Source organism: Leishmania braziliensis, chromosome 28 (assembly GCF_000002845.2).
Source record: "Leishmania braziliensis MHOM/BR/75/M2904 complete genome, chromosome 28".
NCBI lineage: Eukaryota > Euglenozoa > Kinetoplastea > Trypanosomatida > Trypanosomatidae > Leishmania > Leishmania braziliensis.
The window spans coordinates 42443-62817 of NC_009320.2; the positions used below are offsets into that span (position 1 = coordinate 42443).

The 20375-nt window shown below is 55.2% G+C and overlaps 5 protein-coding genes and 1 pseudogene across 6 annotated transcripts; all 6 read left to right on the forward strand.

The window, feature by feature from the left end:
* Positions 1–766: 766 nt before the first annotated feature.
* LBRM_28_0150 (putative pantothenate kinase subunit) lies at positions 767–5146 on the forward strand (the record flags this gene model as incomplete). Its single annotated transcript, XM_001566000.1, has 1 exon — positions 767–5146. One exon carries the CDS (start codon positions 767–769, stop codon positions 5144–5146), a length of 4380 nt encoding a protein of 1459 aa, XP_001566050.1.
* Positions 5147–7152: 2006 nt separating this feature from the next.
* Positions 7153–8617, forward strand: LBRM_28_0160 (annotated as a pseudogene). The gene is given in 4 exon segments: positions 7153–7209; positions 7213–7776; positions 7779–8000; positions 8003–8617. Coding segments are annotated over 4 exon segments (1458 nt in total).
* Positions 8618–10054: 1437 nt separating this feature from the next.
* LBRM_28_0170 (putative RNA binding protein) lies at positions 10055–10645 on the forward strand (the record flags this gene model as incomplete). The annotated part of the gene is made up of 1 exon (XM_001566001.1): positions 10055–10645. One exon carries the CDS (start codon positions 10055–10057, stop codon positions 10643–10645), a length of 591 nt encoding a protein of 196 aa, XP_001566051.1.
* Positions 10646–12898: 2253 nt separating this feature from the next.
* On the forward strand, positions 12899–14173 carry LBRM_28_0180 (putative phopshatase; the record flags this gene model as incomplete). Its single annotated transcript, XM_001566002.1, has 1 exon — positions 12899–14173. One exon carries the CDS (start codon positions 12899–12901, stop codon positions 14171–14173), a length of 1275 nt encoding a protein of 424 aa, XP_001566052.1.
* A 1270-nt stretch (positions 14174–15443) lies between these two features.
* Positions 15444–16064, forward strand: LBRM_28_0190 (conserved hypothetical protein; the record flags this gene model as incomplete). The annotated part of the gene is made up of 1 exon (XM_001566003.1): positions 15444–16064. One exon carries the CDS (start codon positions 15444–15446, stop codon positions 16062–16064), a length of 621 nt encoding a protein of 206 aa, XP_001566053.1.
* A 2315-nt stretch (positions 16065–18379) lies between these two features.
* On the forward strand, positions 18380–19930 carry LBRM_28_0200 (hypothetical protein, unknown function; the record flags this gene model as incomplete). Its single annotated transcript, XM_001566004.1, has 1 exon — positions 18380–19930. The coding sequence occupies one exon, from the start codon at positions 18380–18382 to the stop codon at positions 19928–19930; it is 1551 nt and encodes a 516-aa protein (XP_001566054.1).
* Between the last annotated feature and the right edge of the window lie 445 nt (positions 19931–20375).

Here is a 20375-nt window from a genome sequence, read left to right on the forward strand (position 1 = left end):
GAGGGGGAGCGGCTAGGCTTGCTTCCCCGTTCTGTACTACACCTGCGACGGACAGTTTGTGGTTCGAGATTTATCACTGGGCACCTGAGGCGGAGGGGCGCGGTTGCACTGCAGGTACTGCAGTGCAACAGAGTGAAGGTGCAAACTGTATCACATCCAAACAAGGCATTTTCCTCAAGTGGCCACATTTAGGGACAGAGAGAAGGGGAAAGATTTCACTTTCTCTTCTTTGTCTCCCACACTTCGGTTGACGCACACACTCGTGGGGAGTACACGTCATAGCTACCCGTATGGCGTGTGTTCTTCCACGCTTCGTTTTCTTCTCTTGTTTACGTTTTGTAGATGCTTAGAGCTTGAGAGTCGTCCCCTCAAAAACAAAAAAACTCTCTGCAATTCACTCGCATACCGTCAGAGCAGTGTTACTTGACGCCTCAGTCGCATGCGCTGCGTTTCGAGCAAATTTGCACTGTAACGCAGTTGGCCATCCCCTCAATGGACTACCACAAGTAGCAATCTGCGTGGCTGGCTTCTGCTCCGTGCCTCCTTTCCCTCTTTTCTATTGATTCAACTCTTCTGCGCAGCGTTAAGCCAAAACTCTGTGCCTCGACTCTCTCATGCTCTTTCTTCTCCGTGCTATGTTCACATTTTGTCGTTCTCTCTCTGTTGACGGTGTTGTCTCTACCATTTCTCTCTTTCACACCATGGATGGCAGTATCAATTGCCTAGGAGACGTTGCACCTGACCCAGTAGACGTAATTGCGCCACGATGCCAACGAACGATGGGGGCTGTGCCTCGGCACGGGTACTCAGCTACAACTTCAACATTCTTCCTCGAGGAAGTGGTGGGTATCAGCATGAACGCATTGAAACCTTTCTTGCTAGCATCGATGCCTACGATGTGGTGCTGCTGCAGGAGGTGTACGCGACGAGCTACTTTCCCTACGTGCTGCAGAAACAGTTGTGCTACCAGAAGATGCTTCTGGATGGGCTCAAGGCTAAAGGACTTCACTATTACGTGATTTCACGGCAGCCATCTTATCTGACCATGCTGCGGTACAACGTCTGCTCCGACAACGGCCTCATCATCGCCTCACGGTTTCCGATTTGGCACCGCGGCTCCTATACATTTCGCAACCACGAACGCGGAGAGGCAACGGTCAGTAAAGGATGTCTGTTCGCCGAAGTCGAAGTGCCCGCTGCGCACGGTGAGGGAAGCCAGCGTATTGTGTTCTTCAATGTACATCTGCGTCCACAGGACAACCTGCCCTCTGAATCGTCGCAGATGCAGCAGGTTCACCGCTTCGTGGAGGCAGCTCTGACCCAGGTGCGGGAGCAGCACAACGGTAACAACGCACCGGGAGTGCGGCAACGGAAGGGTGCGGAGGTGCCGTTTATCATTGCTGGTGATTTCAACATCTACGGCATAGACCCGGTGACCGGACACTCATCAAAGAGGTTCCAGGAGATGCTGAACCAATTCCAGGACATCGGGTCTGTTCGGGACGTCATTTACGAGGAGACAGGACAAAACCCGCCGACTCGCCCGCCGATTCTTTTCTTTCCAGAGTTGTCGAAGCTGGAGCGCTACGAGTCAACGCCGCAGCGACAGGACTACTTCTTGGCGGAGGCGCGTATTCAGGTCGAGAAACCGCACCTGGAGAAGTACGTGGTGAGCCGCCGCCGCCCGTACACGTATTTGTCGGACCACTTTGGTATTACCTGCCGTGTGACGTTGCCACTGAACGAGCGTGATAACTTCCAAGCGCGGTCGTATTCGCGCCTCAATGTTTCCTCTCTCGTCGAGGCAGCTAACCACGAACACTCAAACCCCACGTCTGATGCGCGGCTTGAAGCAGTCCTTATTGCCGTGCTAGCTTGGTGGCTCTTCTCCTTCAGTTTCACGTCTCTGATGCTCTGCGCCGCACTCGTTTGGCTGGTGCGCTGGGCTCAGCACTACAGCGCCTCGCCGGTGTTGGGCGAACCGCCTCTGCTGACGATGGAAGCACTCAAAGAGAAGGGGGACATGTGCTTCGCCAACACGGCCTTCAATCCCCTCGCAGGAGTGCGCACGCTCGGGGAAATGTGGGAGCGCAGTGTGGCCCGCTTCCGAACATTCAAGTGCCTTGGCGCTACCAGCGAGCTCGGGGAGCCGGAGTGGATAACGTACGGTACGGTAGACATCCGTGCGCGAGAGCTCGGCGCTGGTCTCTTGAAAATGGACTTTCGTGCTGGCGATCTGATTGGCGTGGCGTGCGAGCCGAGCCGCAGCATTGTTATTCTAGAAGTGGCGTGCGCCTTGTACGGCTTCACAACGGTGCCGCTGGCGGGTAAGCGCAGCACGATGCGTACTCTGCTGGACCGCCATAAGATTCGTGTCGCTGTCGGAGACCGCAACTCCGTGGTGGCGCTCCTCACGTGCCGCTCCACTAAGCTGGAGGCCGTCCTTTACACCAGCGCCTTTGTCGACGAGAGCGATCACGCGGCAGCGAAGGATCTGAACATCCGACTCATCCCTTTTGAGTTCGTCGAGCAGAAGGGGCGACTGAGCCCGGTCGCACCACTGAAGGAGCACGTGACGACGGACTCGGTCTTCACGTATACAATGGACAACACGGATAGTGTGGCGTGTGGCGACGAGAGTGCGCTGCTGCCAGTGCGCCACTCCACCATTCTGTACGATCTGAGCCTGTTGCTGATGACGGGTGTGCTTCCCTCGTCGTTTAAGGGAGAATCGATGGTGTGGTTCAGCCCCATGGCACTGCTCTTTCATCGCGTATGCGTGCTTGGCATGCTGAGCCAGGGCAATGCCATCGCCACTGTCGACGCGGCGCACTTGCAGGAAGCTTTTGTGAAGTTCCACCCTACTCTCCTGGTCACCTCGCCAGCGCTCTTCAGCACGAGCCGCCTGCAGCTTAGCCGCGCGCAGCACCGGCACAGCTCTGTGTACAACTGGTTCTTCAACCGCGCCTTTCAGCTGCGCTCGCGTCTCATCCACCTCAAACGGCAGGATAGTTCCCTTCTCCGCTTTATCTTCTTCCGTGCTTTCCAGGAACAGCTAGGCGGGTGCGTGCGCAAGATCATTTTGAGTGTTTCGCAGGAGAGCACCACCTTCAGCCTGCTGGAGCATATCAGTGTGTGCTACGTGCCGCTGGTGTGTGAGGTGAGCTACCTAAACTGCGTCGGCGTCTGCACGATCGATGGTACGCCAGCGCCGTCGATGCAGGCCGACTTGGAGCCCATCAGCGACCTCTCCAACAGTGCCGGTATCGGTCAGCTGGTCATCACGAAAAAAGGCGAGCCTCGCAGGCGCCTCGAGATTGCGGCGCAGTGGAAGCGCGATGGCACTGCTGTGTTTCTTGGGGCACCGCTGGGCATCCTCTGGCCAGTTGCATACCAGTACGCCATTGCGGCGGAGCTGGAGCGCATCTTTTCTGTTTCACGATACGTCAACGCTATCTTTGTCTACTGTGACTCGCTGAAGCCTATTATCGCCGTTGTGTACCCGAACCGCGACACGATCGAGTTCGAGTGGCACCTGTCCCATGGCGGCGATGGCCCAGCGCGGCAGCTCGGCTGGAAAGAGTTGGTTGAGTACGCCATGTCCATCATCTCAGCCGATCTTGCTAGCATCGCTGGAGAGGCGCATCTGCACCCGTCACAAATTCCCGAGTTTGTGCACCTCTACCCCCACGCGTTCAGCGACCACAGTACATTCCTCACGCCCTTCGGCAAGATTCGCCGCGACGCTGTGCACAGCTACTTCAGTTCTGTCTTCGAGAGGCTGTACAACGGTAGCGAAACCCTACCCCTTGCCGCGCTCAGCGTGGACTGGCAGGAGGACGTGAGCGACGCCGAGAGCAGTGTCACGAGGGTAAGCTCTATGTGTAGTTTTGATCTTCAGGTGCCGGTTACCATCGACATTGGAGGCACGTTTGCGAAGATCGCCTTCGTCATGCCTCCCATGACAGACACATTGCCGACGTTCCCATCGATCATTCACGAGGCGTCGTCGCTGTCGGAGAAGTTGGGGGTGCGGACATTTCACTTCTTTGCGGGCGAGGAAGCGGCTAATAACGAGTTGCGTACGCGGCCTCACTCGCGTGTTGGCACACTGCGTTTCTTGAAGATCCCCTCCCAGCAGATCCCGAGATTCGCTGATTACCTCGCCAGTATCCACGCCATCAAATACTTCAAGCCGCAGTACACCACTCAGGTGCGCGCCACTGGCGGCGGCGCATTCAAGTATGCTTCGACGGCGCGAAGCGTCTTGGGCATCAACTTCAGCGTTGTGAGGGAGATGGACGCCGTGGTGAAAGGCCTCAATCTGGTTCTTCGCATCGCACCCGAGTCCGTCTTTACGGTGGATTCAATAACCGGCGTCCACCAACCACATCAGCTCGTGAGCAGCGGAGACGGCTTCTCGCCGTTTCCATACTTGCTCATCAACATTGGGTCTGGTATCTCTTTCATCAAGTGTACCGGTGCCGACGGCTCGCATGTGCGTGTAGGTGGCTCCCCCATCGGCGGTGCTACGTTCTGGGGCCTCATACGCACCATGACGAACCTCACGTCGTGGGAGGAGGTCATTGAGATTATGCGGCTGGACGGCCCTGGTGACAACAAGAACATCGACTTGCTTGTCGGTGACATCTACGGCTACAATGCAAATGACTTGCCTGCTATGCTATTTAGTGAGACTGTGGCGAGCACCTTCGGCAAGCTGGGGACGGAGCGCTTTTATGACCTGAGCCGTGGCGACAGCACCACCCACTTTGCAGACGATGATGCGACGGGCGAGATTCTGTCGCCGAAGGCGTCGAAAGCGTCATCGATGGTCTCAAAGCGGCCTGCTCGCAACGGAACGAAGGCGGCATCAGCCATTGATATTGTGCGATCTCTACTCAATATGATCGCAAGTAACGTTACGCAGCTTGCGTACCTGCATGCCCGCCTTCATGGGGTGCCAAACATCTTCTTTGCTGGCGGCTTTGTACGCGACAATGCGATGATCTGGAGTTTGATAAGCTCCACGATGAAGTACTGGTCCTCCGGGGAGTGCCACGCTCACTTCCTCGAGCATGACGGCTACCTCGGAGCACTCGGGTGCGCCATTCTCAACTCTCACAGGGATGCAACAAACGAGTAGCGATGCGGAAGCCGACGATGTCTGGAAAAGGAGAAATTCCCGGCGAGTGGTGGAAGGCAGTCGTGGGGATAATGGAAGGGTACGCGATGCGCTTCTCCAGGGTGGCAACCGCACGCGTTCCTCCCTTCTCAAGGGGCGTCTTGACCCTTCTATATGCCAGTCGTTTCTTATTCACGCTGCGTTGGCGCACTTGCTGTAGCCATGGCAAAAGGCAGCACCGGCGCACCAGCACGGACTGGGTTGTTCTTCATTCTCGTCCTCTCTCTCGCGATGAAGATGGCGATTTCGTCTTTTCGCTCTGTGTATCTGTATAGAATGGGCGTACTCAGGGTACCAGAGCGCATCCCACCGAGAGACATGGGTGATAAGCGTAAACGAAGAGAAAACCCTCGGGCACAAGACCCATGCACGCTGCTGTGGGGTACAACCTTCCCACACCGTGCCTGACGGCGCGCATGAATTAAGTGTAGGCTTTTAATACCATGTGTACGTGATGACACACCAAAAAGAAGCAGCCAATACACTGAGGTGAGGCATGTCTGCGGGTGTACCATCCCTGCGGATGGCGTCGGCTCTGTTGGCCTCTGGGTAGGGTACCCTGACGTGTTGCATGGCTCTGTTTGGTGTCAGCCCTGCTGATGCGCCTGTTTACTTCTCTTTTTGTGTTTGGCTCCGCTTTTGATGTTTGAATCATTTTACTTTTGTCTCTTCATACGGTCACCTCTCTTTTTGTTTTTTTTTTTTTCTTCTCTTTTCTACTCACATTGGTTGACGTGGTTTGATTCGGCACGACTGAATCATGAATGCGACAACCAAGTGTGGCTCTGTGCTCGCATGCATCCTCGCACAGCTGAGGGTGCTATGTAATGGATACCGCCTCGCTCATCCTCCTCCTCTCTGATCGTGGGTACACGTGACACGATTAACGTGTATCCACGAGCTGAATTCACCACATGAGCGTCCTGGGACTCTTGCCACTCTTGGCAGTTGAACTAATCCGCCGGGCGAGATGAAGGCTGATTGTGTGCGAAGGAGGTTTGTGGCACAAAAGCAACAAAACACCGCTTAGACGTGATGCTGTGCACGCTGGCCGAACGCGGAAGACTTCTAGTGTTTTCGAACCCATCTCGAACCTTTGACGAGGTGCACGTACTCGCTTGCGCCCCCTCCCTCGGTTTGATCGCCAAAAAGCGAACGGTGTTTATGTGGGGTGTTGTACAATTCGTGGGATTACCTCGATTGTATTGCTGCCCCTACGCGTCGACCTTTAGCGGCCCCTTCCTCTCTCTTGTTTTTTTTTTTTGCTCTGCGTTTTTCATGTGACTCACCTCCGCGTAACGGCTTCGGTCAACGTTACCATGTTGTGTGTTTCGTGTTCTTTCGAGATTGCCACTGTCCGGCGACCTAGTGAAGACACTTGTCTTTTGTCTTTGCTTCGCATGAAAATTGCACCCGCACCTGGCAGAGGTGCCCCTGTGGCCCCCCTCGTACTTAATTTGAACCATCTGCGACGCCTGCTCGGCTCTGGTGTTCCCTGGCCTCGCGATGGTCTTCTTTCACATTGTGCGCACACCAATCGCCGCTCAAGCACACACCCACACCTACGAGAATGAAAGGGCAGCTGTGCGAGTTGCTTTTTTACTCCGCCATTCGTGCCACTTCAGCTACAAACACTTCATTCACACCTCTTTTCTTCACCCCTCGTTGCCGTTGTACTGAGTGGGATTTTCACCTCGCCGCGCTCTTCTCCTCCTCTTGGTCTCTCAGTTTGCGTTTCTTTACTTTTCTCTTTTGCACTTTTGCGTGACACCCCAACCGACGCTCCCCGCAGGAACAGCACCGACATTTTTCCACGCATACCCACAAAAAATACAGACTGAGTTGCACTCATTCACCACGACACGGCCGAGGCGCTTACGAGGCTCGCAATTGCGATAGTCTCCGCTGTCCCGCACCGGTTTCCCCAAAGGAATCGAGGGGCTTTGGAGCGCCGTCTTTCTCTCTTCATGTCCTACGACGTTCCGCTTATCCTCGTAAATAATGGCACCAGAAAGCAAAGCCAATAGCGCTGCCGAGCAAGCGGTGCTCGTGTCGTCCATTCTGTGAGAAGAGCTGCGTGAGCTAGTACGTGCTTCCTCACTTTTGGTGGCTATTACATCCGCGACTCCTTCTTCTCTATCGGCAGTGGCAGCGCTGTCGAGAACCACCTCAAAGCGCATCAGAACATCTACACGGAGAGCAGGAAGCGATGGTTTTCTAGAGTGTACGCTTGACCAAATACCAGCCTCTCTGCTGCAAGCGACCTTCTCATCGACAAGCATCTCGGACTGCGCAGGGCCATGCTCTTCTTTACATCTGTTCTGGGTGGCTTCGTGGTGTGTTACGCTAGTCTATGTGCCACGACGTATGGGATTATTTATATTGACCACATCGTATCCGGCCTTGGCGGAGAGTTGCTCTCCGTCTCTCAGTACCCCTTTCTAGCGCAGCTGTTCAAGGGCCGTCGCGAAATGGCGCTTGCGTTTGGGGATTACCATCAGCGTCTTGTGCGCCACCTCATCATGCCGCTTTTTTTTTTTTTTTCATTTTATTTGCACCAGCGATCGCAAACAGCGGGCGTGCCGAATCGACTGCTATTTCGGCAGTTACCGCTTACCGCATCTCAGCGCTTTCGTGCGCTGTGCTCGTGATGGCTGGCCGCTATACCAAGCACACAGGCTAGCTAATTGGTAGCGCAGAGGACGAGCGTGACGTAACAGCTGAGAGTGAGGCGGTGCGTTTATCAAACATTGTGCGGATGTCGTTGGCGCGCTGGCTGTTCTGCGGTGTTTGTGTGTATTTTGCCACACAGCCATAGTCCGTTTCGTGAGTGTGGGCACGAATTGTTTCGAGGTCAGCTACGGCTACACCGGCGACTCAACGATCCGCTGCCTTTCGTGCTATGAGATCATCATCGCCGTGGCAAACCTGGCTATCGGATTGACATTGGGCTTGGTGGGTCAAGACCTGTGATAACTCATCTTCAGCTGCTCGTGCTTTGCCGCCATCCACGTGCTGTGCATGGCGACGATGATCTCTGGCACCATTTTCATGGTGCTTCTGCAGCTTTCTGATGTCGGGGCTGTGACCCTCGGTGCTGTAGGCCGTGCCGAGCCCTTTTTTTCCTTCTGGGCGGCGTACGGCGCGATGACCTCAATGCAAAACATCCTGCTTGGTATCCTTTCCAGAGCTTGTGGGGGATCCTGGATCACTTGCGGCACAGCGGCAGCAACACGGCAGAGCTGGTGCAGGATGTGCCAGCAGTGGTGGCGTACATGTAGGCCAAGGCCTTCTCTCTACTTTTGCGTCTCCTTGCGGTGCAGGCGAGCGTGGCTTTTTCTTCTTCGAGGGCCGTCGCACGAGAGAAGAGTTCAATCCCACGGGCGACAAGCGGCGGCAGGTCGTAGAGGAACTCAGTCGGCAGCACATTGACTTTGAAGTTGTCGAACCGAACTCGGAAGACATGGTGTCTGACGAAGCGGAGTCACACTATGTGGTCACAGGAGCCGCGCTCGTTGATACTCCGCCCCTCGAATTCTCCACACGGCCACATGCTGTGAGGTGGGGCCGATCTACGGTGATAACCGTTGTCCTCTGCCAAGTACTGCTGATGAAGAGGGGATGACGAGTGTGTTTGTGTGTGCGTTTCACCGCATACTACTGTGCTGACGCCACGTTAGTGGTCGTGGACTACAGTGCCGCTGCTGTTGCCCTCACGATGCCGAGAGGTTCAGCGGACCTGCGGCTGCTAATGGATCACACGTTCCTCTCTGCAATTGACTCTCGTCTCGGACACTTCGCTACACTTTATCTCCGCCAATTAATTCAGGGCTCTGGGAGGCCTTATTGCGTTGTACCCCGCGCTGATCAACTCCCTTTTCGTTGAAATTATCGCTTGCTCGTGCTCGCTTCTCTCCTCGTTGGCGCTCAGTGTTGCTTCGCAGCCAGTGTCCCACGCCGTGCTAGGCGCCACGGTCCTCTCCCCCCATGTTGTTTGCCCCTCTTCTTCTTACTTGCCTATTGTACCTTCTTTTTGTTGTTCTCGTTGTCGCTCCCTCTCTGTGCACGGCATCGGTATTGCCAACTGGAAACCGTACTCAAAAAGCACTGCCGCGCAGGGTGCAAACTTGCAATTTGGCAACTCTTCTACCTCATGGTTGAGAATGGGGTAAATAGGGCGTTGCTTACTGCACTGGCGCTCCTGCAGCTCCTCGCGTCTCTCACTATCGCCAGTGTGCCGCAGCGGGCTCCCCATGCTGCTTCTCAAAGGCTGCACCCCGGGCCGCTGACACCGCTCCTGTCGCCGCCACAGCAGCCTCTGCACGCAAGCATAATGTCACGACCAGCACCATGTGTGGTCACGTGCGCCAGTTTCATCGACGTGGTCGATATTTTTTTCTTCCGCGGCCTCCTCCTTCCTGCTTCCCTCATCATCGTCGTGTCCCGCGCTTGTCGCTTCTGTTTTCATACTCTCTGCTCTCGTATCACAAAGCCCCTTTCATTCATACCTGTTCATCTGTTGTCAGTCGCTGCGTGAGGGACACGATGCCAAGCAGGGCGGTGATTCGAAAGAAGCAGCGGCGCGAGGCGAGGCGACGAAAAGCCCAGCAGGGGGCTGGCGCATCGTCCCACTGCTTCTCGTCAGCTTACCTAGGAAGCGATGAGACCTCTCCTCGTTGTTCTTCATTGCCAATACAGTTGCTGTTTTCTAAACCGCGTGCGGAAGCACAAGTGTCGCGCAAGCGCGCGCCCGAGTTGTCCTCTACCAACCCGTCTTCTTCACCGAGCACCGCATCTCCCGCATCTGCGAGTTTAGCGCTTCCTCCTCCACGGAAGCGGAAGCGGGTGGAGGTGCCGCCGACTGAGTCGATGCCGGAGGGTCTGACTCGCAAGGAACGCCGGCGCTGGGAAACGAGGCAGCAGCTGGAGCGCCAGATGTCGCGACTGAACTCGAGTGCTGTGGCTGCAAAGGAGATGATCGTGGAGGCAGCTGCGCAGCACCGCGACACGGCAAGTGATTTCGGCAATGACAATGCGGCTGCCGCGTCAGAGCCGAAACTGCGGCACGACCCCAAGTTCAAGAACGGCACATTTTGGCGTGATCGAAAGGAAAAGAGGGCGCGGACGCTTTTCCTTGGTGGCATACCCTTCTCATTCTCGGTGAAGCAGGTGAAGGACTTCATTAGCACCGTGCTGGACTTTGATCAGGGCTCCAGCGATTACGTGGATCAGATTGGCAAGGACGCGGAGGTGGTGGATGAGGTAGACATACTACCGGTAAAGCACCATAGTAAGGTCAAGCACATGTATGTGACCATGGCATCCGTCTCGCTCGCCGGCTGCGCCGCAGCGCTGCTGGACGGATACAAAGTGGAGGGGAGGGTGCTACGGTGTAACTTTGCAGCGAATAAGTCGGAGCGCGAAGAGGCAATCCGGCGACGAACTGTCGCACAGCGATGAGTTTACGTGTTTCCTAAAAACATAATTTATGTGTGCCAGTCTCGCAGAAACCACAGAAAAATACGCAGCACTGTCCGTGGCCGTCGTTTCATTTTCGCAGGGCGGTTGAGCGTCTGTGCTGGGGGTGTGCGCGTAATACTCTAGGTGTGACTTTGCACGATGGCATTAAGGATGAGCAGTTGCCACTGAGGCATCGACAGAGTATGAAGGAAAATGGTGAAAGCTGTTATCACAACTTTTGTTTTCGATATGCTGATGACCGGTAGAGGAATCCCTCATCTCTATATCACGGCTTGCAGCAGCATCAACTGCTTTTCGTGTAGCTGATTTTGTGCTGGACGCTGTAGTCAGCCGCGAACACACAGGGCTTTTGGGGATCCACGTGCGCTTAAGCAGTACGTGACTTCGTTCTCCTGCCTACTCTCCGGCCTTTGATTTGACCCGCTCCTCTTCTTGTGTGTTCTTTCTTTCAACGCTCAATTCTGCTTCCCGGTGGTATTCTCATGACTACAATTATGTGGCGCGGCACCACCGCACGAGCGCCTGCGTTACTTTTACACCCTCTTCGCTCCGCCTCTCATCGCTTGTGGGCTCGCTCGCGTCTCCCCATTTCTTTTCGTTCTCTTCTCCCCTTTGCCCTCTTTTTCTCTTGGTGCTGCTCCTGTAAAGGCGGTCTGCGGGGGCACATTTGTGCGCGTCAACTCGACCTCGCGTCTAGTCAGGGCTTGAGTCTGCTTTGTCGCTCCGTTGCCGGCGGTGAGCAGACCTGTGTGCGTGCATTTGTCTTCACGACATGGTCGACGGTCTGTTAGGGGACTGCGGCGGTTGCCACTGTGAGCTAGCAAGAGAGTGTGCACGCGTCTCGTTGGGAGTCTGAGAGAGCGAGGGCCGTGTTCCTTTTCCTGTCTCCCTGCTGCTCTGTGCTGCCTTCCCTTTCCCCTTTCTCTCGATCTTTACGCATGCGCTTTGGAGAGAAAAATTTCTGCTTTGACATCTCTGCCTCTTTTTCCTTTGGCGCATGGCTCCTGTGTGTACTGCTGTTCGTGGTTGCCTCCAGCAATGTGTGTATCGTTGTATGTGTGTTGTGCTTTGCCTCTCCTCGGTAAGCTCCGCCTGCCGCCGTTGTCTTCTCGTCTTAGACGTGATTAGGCTGTTTCTCATCATCTTCTCCACCTTGTTTACGCGTAGAAGCGATACCTCTCCCTTCCGCCCCCGCCCCATTGGGTCTCGAGCACTTTCTTGTGTTGTTGCTGCTTCCGCCGCCTTTGCAATTTGCTCGGACGTTTTCTCTTCTGCCCTCACTGCTGCTTTTTTTCTCTCTTGTCACTGTCCGCTGAACTTTTCTGGCATCTCCTCAGTGGTGCTCATCGCTTCTACGCCACGTGTGAGAGGCCGAAATGACCATGCATGTGCTCGTGGCCACCCACACCGCAAGAGGGCGCTAATCCGGGATCTGAGCTCCCCTCCTCAGCTTCGTCGAATCCGCACCGCGTAGCAGGCCGATACGCTACACAGACAGGCATTCACTCGCAGCGCCAATGCCACAGTACAGATGTGGCTAAGAGCGGTGAATGGGGACGAGTCTCGTTTCTCTTTTCCTCCCTCTTTCCAATCTCTCCCCTAACTAACACGTGAGATCAACTCCGCCCCACTGGGGGGATAAAAAAATATTGGGCATGTCGGGGTTGTGCTCAGAGAGACGATGTGTGAGATTTCAATGTGGTAGTCACGCACATGGCGGTTTCCCTCGCTTTACAGACCGTTGGCCACACTGCAGCCACGAAGCTCGATGGGGCGTTTTCCTCATTTTGCTGTGGAGTGCTGGTACGTCTTGTGGCCGACTTTCGGCCGCGATGCACGGGCCTATGTGTGGAGTGTGGTTGCTCTCCATCCTCTTTCTTATGTTGGGGAAGATGTTGGCTGGCTCTTACCACCTTCTCTACGAGTTCAAGCCAGTCCCCCCCTCCTCATCATCATGTGAGCCACCGGGCGAAGGATGACGGGTAAGGAAGGTTGAACCCTTCACCTTCGTAGAAGTCACGCCAAAGGCAAACAGCGATTCCGTGAGGGCGGAGCACAAGCGTTTGCTTCCCCTGCCTGGCGACATCCAACGCGTTTGGGGTCATCGCCCAGAACAGGTGAGTACACGGTACGGAGGCCCTTAACTCAATAATTACGTTCCCTTTCCCTCTTCTCTTTCATCTCAGATTATCGAGGTCTGGATACACTCACACTCAGTGGAAGATACCAACAATGAGTAAGCCGCCTCCCGTCTCGACCTTCTGCGAGTTTGGGGAGTGGAAGTCGGAAGGAAACGACTCCGATCACTCATGCTCTTCCAACTCTTCTTCTTCGTCAAGTACCCCCTGCCACGCTTCTAAGCGGTTTAGCTCCTTTGCGGCTGCGGCACTTGGCAAAGCGCAGCACAAGTTAAGCACCCTGTCGATCTCTGACACAGAAGACGAGCTGCGTACTGAAATCGAGCAAAGCAAGTCGTCACTAGAATGTAACCTGTCTGCACTGAGGCTGTCCGCCGTGCCATCGGATGTGCCAGTGAGCATCGTGCGTAAGATCTCTCTCTCGGAGAACAAACTTGTCTCGCTGCCGGAAGCGCTCTTCTCAAATGGGTCATTCTGCGCGCTGGTGGAGTTGGTCCTGAACACCAATCAGCTGACGTCTCTTCCGCTCTCTCTTTTTTACCTTCCCCACCTGCAGGTGCTGTCAGTGAACAACAACTCACTGACATCGCTGCCGTTTGAGCGTGTGGGGGGCGCAGCGCGTAACGCAGCCGGCAGTCCGTTTTTGCCATCGGTGCGGCGTATTGGGATGGAGTCGAATGAACTGCAGCGCCTGCCGTTGTCCCTGCTGGAGTGGTGCCCCTTGCTGGAGGAGTTGTTCTTGGCAATGAACGAGGCAATGCTCAATGAGCCTGTGTCCTATGACTCTCTCCAGAAGATACGCCGGCCTTCCACCAAGCGCGTCGTGCTCAGAGTTGATAACCGCCCTCGTTTCGTGAAGCAGCTCGAGGAGCAGCGTTGGGCTGGAACTCTGCCATGGCTGCACGTTGAGCTCAACAAGATCTACCCTGACAAAGTACTGGATTATCTCTTCTTAGGATCCTTGCGCACTGCACAGACGGTGACGGTGTACCACGATCTCGACATCTGCTATGTCCTTACGGTGGGACGCAACTTGGAGGCGGTAATTGAGCCGTGGATGCGGCAGCTTGTCCTTGCTGTTGACGACTTCCCGGAGCAGACATTGGCGCCCGTCTTCGAAGACGCCTTCAGCTTCATCGACGAGGCGAGGTCGCATAAGAAAGGCATCCTCATCCACTGCTTTGCTGGCCTGTCTAGGTCTGTCACGATTGCAGTAGCATACCTAATGCACCTCAAGGGGATCCCACGCGACGAGGCACTGGCCCTCGTACGCCTGGCGAGACCGGCGGCACGGCCAAATGATGGCTTTCTCCGCGAGCTGGGCGTCTACGAAGAGATCTTGCGTAGTCGCCACATCATTCATGAGTAAGGCGAGAAGGGGAAAGGAGACGTATTTCTTTTCCCTCAGAGTTTCCTCCTTGCCGACTATAGTGGCGGAAGTGTTTCACTTCTACAACGCTATTTCCCTTCTGACGCGTGTGTGTGTGCGTGCGTGTCTCTCTCTCTCCGCTGTCACGAATGCACGCACACGATAGAGTATCTCGGCGCATGATGGGTGTTGATGGCTTTCCCTTCCTTCTGGAAAGATGTGTGTCGGTTAGTGGCAGCCTCAGTAAACTTCTGTCTGACCGCCACGGTGGAATGTGCGTCCACTAAAGACGCACTGGCTTGCATTCATTTTCCCTTTTCTTCCCCCCCCCCTCCCCCCCACTCCCTTCCTCCTTGGGCGTATGCGGCTCACCCAACCCCGTGTCTACTCACAGCATTGCTGGCGACAAGGACAGAGGCGGAAGAACAGTAGAGTGAGGGACTTGGCATCAAACTTTAGGCCTCGAGAGGCCAACCGCACTGAAAGTGGAAGCAACTTATGGCACGTTTTCTTCATACGGAAAGTGAACCCACAACACGCCTGCTCGCGTGGAGAAGTATCGCAAAAAAAAAAACGTTCTGCTGTCTGCATACAAAGATGGGTGAGGAGGTGTATGGAGGCGTGTATGCATACGTTCCTGAGGCCGATACGTGCTGTAGAGATGCGACCGTCAGAGCCCTGTTGCTCACTTTCATTGCTGGCATAGTCTGTGAATTACTTATGTGGACGCGAAGGAAATTGAAAAAGAGAAGTGTGCCCTGCCTGTGATGCGTACCGTCGGCAGTTCGGTGCGCTTCGTCTGCCACCTGTTGTTGCACTGTCGTCTGACACGCCTGTATGTTTTCATGGCGCTCCCTTCCCGCACTTGATTCCTCTGCTTCCTGCTTGGTAAAGGAATACCTCTGCCGTTGAATGTGAGTACCCGAGCGCACCGCAGCCTCAAGCGAACAAGTCTACCTGTGCGTGCTTCTATTGGTACTGATTTCGCTGTCGCTTCTGATCTCACTTGTCCCCCTCTTTCTCTGGTCCTCTTTCATCTGTTCTTCTTGTGAGTGCACCCCGGGAAGGGAATGAGTGAAGTAAAAGAAAACCGTCAAACACACCTGCTCAGACTTGACAAGGCCGCAAGCGGCGAGCTCTCGAAAGGCGGTTTGCTGCTGTCCTCACTGTGTTCTGCTGTGTGACGTCATCACGTACTTCCCCATCCTCCTCCTCCTCCTCAGACTGCCGACAGCGATACTCAACGGAGCGCACGTGCGCACCGCATCACATGCACTTCTGTGTGCGGCGGGTCGTCTTTTACGGCTTCGTTTGGACGGCAGGGGATTTCTTCGCGCAGTTCTACGATGCTCACAGGGAAGCGGCGGCACGGCGTGCCCGTGGTGAGAAGCGTGAGGAGTCGCGTCCGACTGGGGCGCAGATGTTGGGGATGCTGGACAAGGAGCGCCTCGGACATAATGGACTCTTCGGACTCCTGGCTGGTGGCGTTATCGGGCATTACGAGCACCTCATCCCCCGTATCTTTGGCCCATTAACACGGCACATAACACCGTGTCTATTGGCACTTGGGCTCCAGCAGCTGTTGGTGACGCCTCTCATCCTTTGGTCCTACTTTAACGCGATGACCGCAGGGCGCGGAGGGCTAAGCGACCCGAGCTTTATGAGAGAACACAGCTTTGGTGCACATCGACGACACGACCTCGCCAGCGTGGAGCGTCACATCCTTTATGATGTGATGCCGTATCCGCTTCTCGTTTCGTGGGGCGTGTACACGCCGCTCTTTATTCTGGCGTACATTGGTCAACACCGTGCATCCACGGTCCTTTCGTGCTGCCTCCACGTGCCGTGGTGCGGCCTCCTTTCCCACATGCAGAAGAGTGACCTCCTTTAGCCTTCAGTACTTCGTTCGTTCTGCTACCTACTCGGAAAAGGGGTAATTGCTGCGGAAGAGTGTATGGGTGTGTTTCTAAGGTGTTATTATGGAAACTGATGTGGACGTGCCTCACATGTAGCTGCCACATGGCAGAAGGCTGTGTTTCTCTCTCATTTCCCCATGCTGGCTTTGCAAGCTCCGCCTGTCCTTTCTGTTGCTGTTATTATCGATGTTTGAGTTGGTTTGCTTCTCGCATGCACCTTTCCCTCTCCCTCTGTTCTATTTCGTCCCTTGCCTGCGCGCGCATGTGCACCCATTCATTTGTGTGTCCGTGTTTCTGCGTGACTCTAATACAGGTAGCATTCGTGGTGAGCTTGTGAAAAGACAGAGACCGATGATCTGTCGCCATCGTTGTGCTACCGGGAGCTTTTATACGTAGTGCAACTGCATCGCACTCGTTCCTCAAATCACCACTTTTCGTCCTCTCACTCGTACGACTGTGCTCATACGCATGCGTGCTTTCTCTCTGTGCTTGCGTAATAGCGAGCTGAGGCGCGAGTGAGAGGGAGAGGCAGCGTACATCCGAAACAGACTACCGATCTGCCTGTGTCTGCTGGGACGACACGCGCGCGCCGCCACTCGGCAGGCGTTTTTCGAAAACTACGACCGAGATGCTATGTCACGGCCATCGTATACACTCTCTGCTGTATACCCCGATGCCATCTTTACCCTCACTTCATCCTACGCTTTTGCTGTCATCTCTTGCCTCTTCTCATGCTTCTCCCGTACTCTCGCTTCGCTGACATGACGCCTCGTGCTCTTTACCATTCACAGTCTCTGGCGAATTTACATCTTCGTTTCGCTTCTCGCACCTCTCGCCTTTTTACTATCCGCTAATAGTGTCGCGTGGTAGCAGTGGTTTCAGGTTTGCCGCTTTTCTCATCCTCTTTTCCCCCTACGTGTCGCTGCCCCCCCCCCTCTCTCTCTCTCTTTCCTTGTCTCTTCTCTATTTCTTTTTTCTTGCTTGACTTTGTGGCGGTTGTGCGGCGTAGTTTCGTTGCATGTGCGTCCCCGTACGTTTTCTCTCTTCGTGTTGTTTTCTTTTCTTCGCTTGACGTGTACCGTTTGGTGCCGCTCTATGATTGTTTGGTGTTGGTGGCTCCCAGTGCTTATATTTTAGGTTGCTTGGTTCCTGTTTCTTCATTAGTGTTCTGTGCGAATCTGTCGGTGCGCTGGTGTGTGTGTGTGTGCACCCCCTTTGTCTGTCTGCGTTTCTGCGTGTCTCCCATCTGTGCACGTGCTTGCCTGTTTTACTTCTCTTCTCCTCTTTTCTTTGCTACTTTCCTGCTGCCGCCCTGTGTTGCATTGTGCGCGTGTGGTGGGCGAGCCTATTCCAATTTCTCTTCGTTGCATCTTTTTCTATTCGAAGGGTATCACCGACAGCTTCTACCCCCCCCCCCCCCACACACACACATACGTCTTCCTGTGCGTTGTGATGCGTCGCGCCTAACCTCCCCCAATCAGCTGAGACCAGAAGAACGACAGGGACGCGGTGACCTTTGGCATTGCAGCTGTCTTCCTCCCTTTTTACTGATGCCTTTTGGAGGACACTACAGCAGCTGAGCATACCTGGTTCAAGAAGCTAAACAGAGTGCATCCTGTCGCTCTATGTACGTTGCGTGAACCAGAGATTTCAGTGTGAGTCGTGTAGGTGTCTTTTTCGCTGTAGTTTGAGTCCCCAGGTTTTGGTCTTCCCCTGCTTTCTATAGAGCGTCACATCGTCAACGCAGTCTTCGTGTGGTCACCTCTTATATCAGTGCTTCGTTAGTACCCTACCCCCTTTCCTCAACAGTGGTTTGTGGCCCACGTTCGTGCTGCTACGCCGTGAGCCAGCGATTTGGAGCGATCGTCATCGAGGAGCTCTTATTTTTTCTCACTATCTCGGACTGTTCAGTCGAGCCTGCAGAGTGTTGGATGCGTTGTAAGCCATACTAGTAGGCAATCAGAGGTGTGCTCAACAATTGTGAGCTTAACGGCGTGCGTGCGCGCGGTTTCGTTCTCCTCTACTGTTGACTGGGGTAGGCGAAGTGCCCACTGTTGACATCCTCACGATGATTGGCGATAAGATTGACAGTACAGAGGCGGTGCGCTCAGCGAAGTGCTTACCTGAGAGCCCGACAAATTGGCTGCGGGAGGCGGCTCTTGAGGACTGCTACGGACTGTCCACCGCGACAAGCGAATCCTCATCAAACGCAAACTTATTCCGAAGCCGGAGTGAGACACAAGATGCTGCTACCATCACTGCCAGCGAGTGCGGTACCATCGACTCATGTATGCCCATTACTGATGAGGATCGGCAGGTGTGCACCCCGCTTGACGGACCCTTCTCCTCCGAGGAGGAGCCCCAGGTGCCACAAGCCATGTGCAACGCCGAGTTCCGCAAGTCGGTTGATGAAAGTCAGGTGCGGGAGTGGCAGGAGGAGGAGACAGCTTACTTGAAGCATGAGGGCTGGTGCGAGAACCGCCTTATCATCCTCATGCAAGAGGCATTCCGATGCAGCAGCCAAAACCTGAAGCAGGAGTTCCACTCCGGCGCCATTTCGGCAGCTGAATATGCCACCCGTGCGGCAGGGCTCAAAGATTCGCTGCAGCGGATCAAGAAAGAGTATCGCCGAACTCTGCTGCGTACACGAGATCGAAAGGGCGACTTGCCCAGCATTGCGAACAAGGCTGTCACGTGCATCGCTTCCGTGTACCCATGGTGCAGCAGCGGCTTTATATTGGGGTTTGAGGAGAATGTGAAGTTTGGGGAGTTGGCGGACATGGTGGGTTGCGGGGGCCGACGTTGCGCCCAACTGACGCCCACAATGTCTCAGCAGTCCACCCATGTCGCCCTGGCTCCTTCTCTTGACGAGGCTCCCATGTCAAAGGTGCCGTTCTCTGCCGTGTACCCCGAGCAGCCTAATGCGCCCGCGCCTCCGAGTGGTGGTCAGGCGGCCCGGCGTCATAGGCAGCATCTCACCGCGCCTCGCGTCACTGTCCCTCCTCTACAGCCTCTTTGCCAGCTCTTTCCGAATGGGATGACTGTAGGTGGGTCTCCGCTCCTGATGTCCCCGCACACCGCGACCTTGGCCGGTGCCGTCTCACCTGCTAGCGGATCTGTGCTGGTGGAGAACTCAAACCGCAGCTTCTTTGTCGTCTCCCCCAAATCCCTGTCCCCCAACTTGCAGGCATCGGTGCCACCAGCGTCGATAGCTGGCCCAGTTCATAACGACGAGCTTCGATTACTAGAGAAGTGTCAGCTGGTTGTGCAGGGGATGGCTTTTGTGTCGCATTCGTTAGCGTCGAGCATTTTCATCTCGAGTCGGCGCGCCACTATCGCGTCGACTCGGATGCAAAAGCGACTGGAGCTTGCCAAGGACCAGGTGCAGTTTTCAGCGTCGTTTTCAGCGCCCTGCGCTACCGTGGTGGGTGCGCCAGCTTTCCCACCCCCACCTGCCTCCCTCATGACGAACATCTCTTTTCCGAATATTAACTCGATGAAACTTGACATGAGAGCTGCAGGCTCCAGAGCGACCACTTTGGGCCGTTGCATCAATCACGTCATGCCCTGCGCGTCGCTGCTCCGCGCTCCTGGGGGCGACTCCTTCCGCGCAGACCCCTCCTCGCACGCTCCCGGAGAACCCAGTTCTCCCGCGTACGCACAGGCAGTGGCCGCTTCGGGCGAGTACTCTGTGGGATACCCTATGCGCTTGCCGTCGTGCCACCCTAGCCAGGTTGGATGCAATAACATGCATCGAGACCGCAGGAGCCTCTACTCACTTTCCCTTTCGATGCCGCCTGTGTCACTGGAGGAGGAAAAGTATGTCAAACAGCTGTGGTGACGTGGAAGCCCTACCACAGCAGGGGCATCAAGGCGCTCATGATCTGCCTATGCTGGCAGGGATCAGTTGCGTCTAGTGTAGAGGGATTTGCCATCATGCGCCAAACGGGGGCACTAACTGGAGCAGCCACGCAGGACACACTAATGCGATTCTGAGCAACGTGCCCGGCAACCTCGCGCTTTCAATTACTCACTTCCCCGTTCGCTAAGGAGAGCGTGGCGGTCTGCCACTGTCGGTCATCGCAAGGCTTTGTCGTGGTGATGCCTGAATCACTGCTGAAACGCTGTTGTGTCCCTTTTCCTCCTTTCCACTATATCTCCAGATGGGTACGGTGGTTTTGTTTTTCATCTACTCTATTTCTCCTGTTTTGTGGAGCATGGGCTGTGCAAACTCCCCCTCGCTTCGGTCCATCAGCGCGCAGAGTTTTATTCTCCTACCAGCGCTC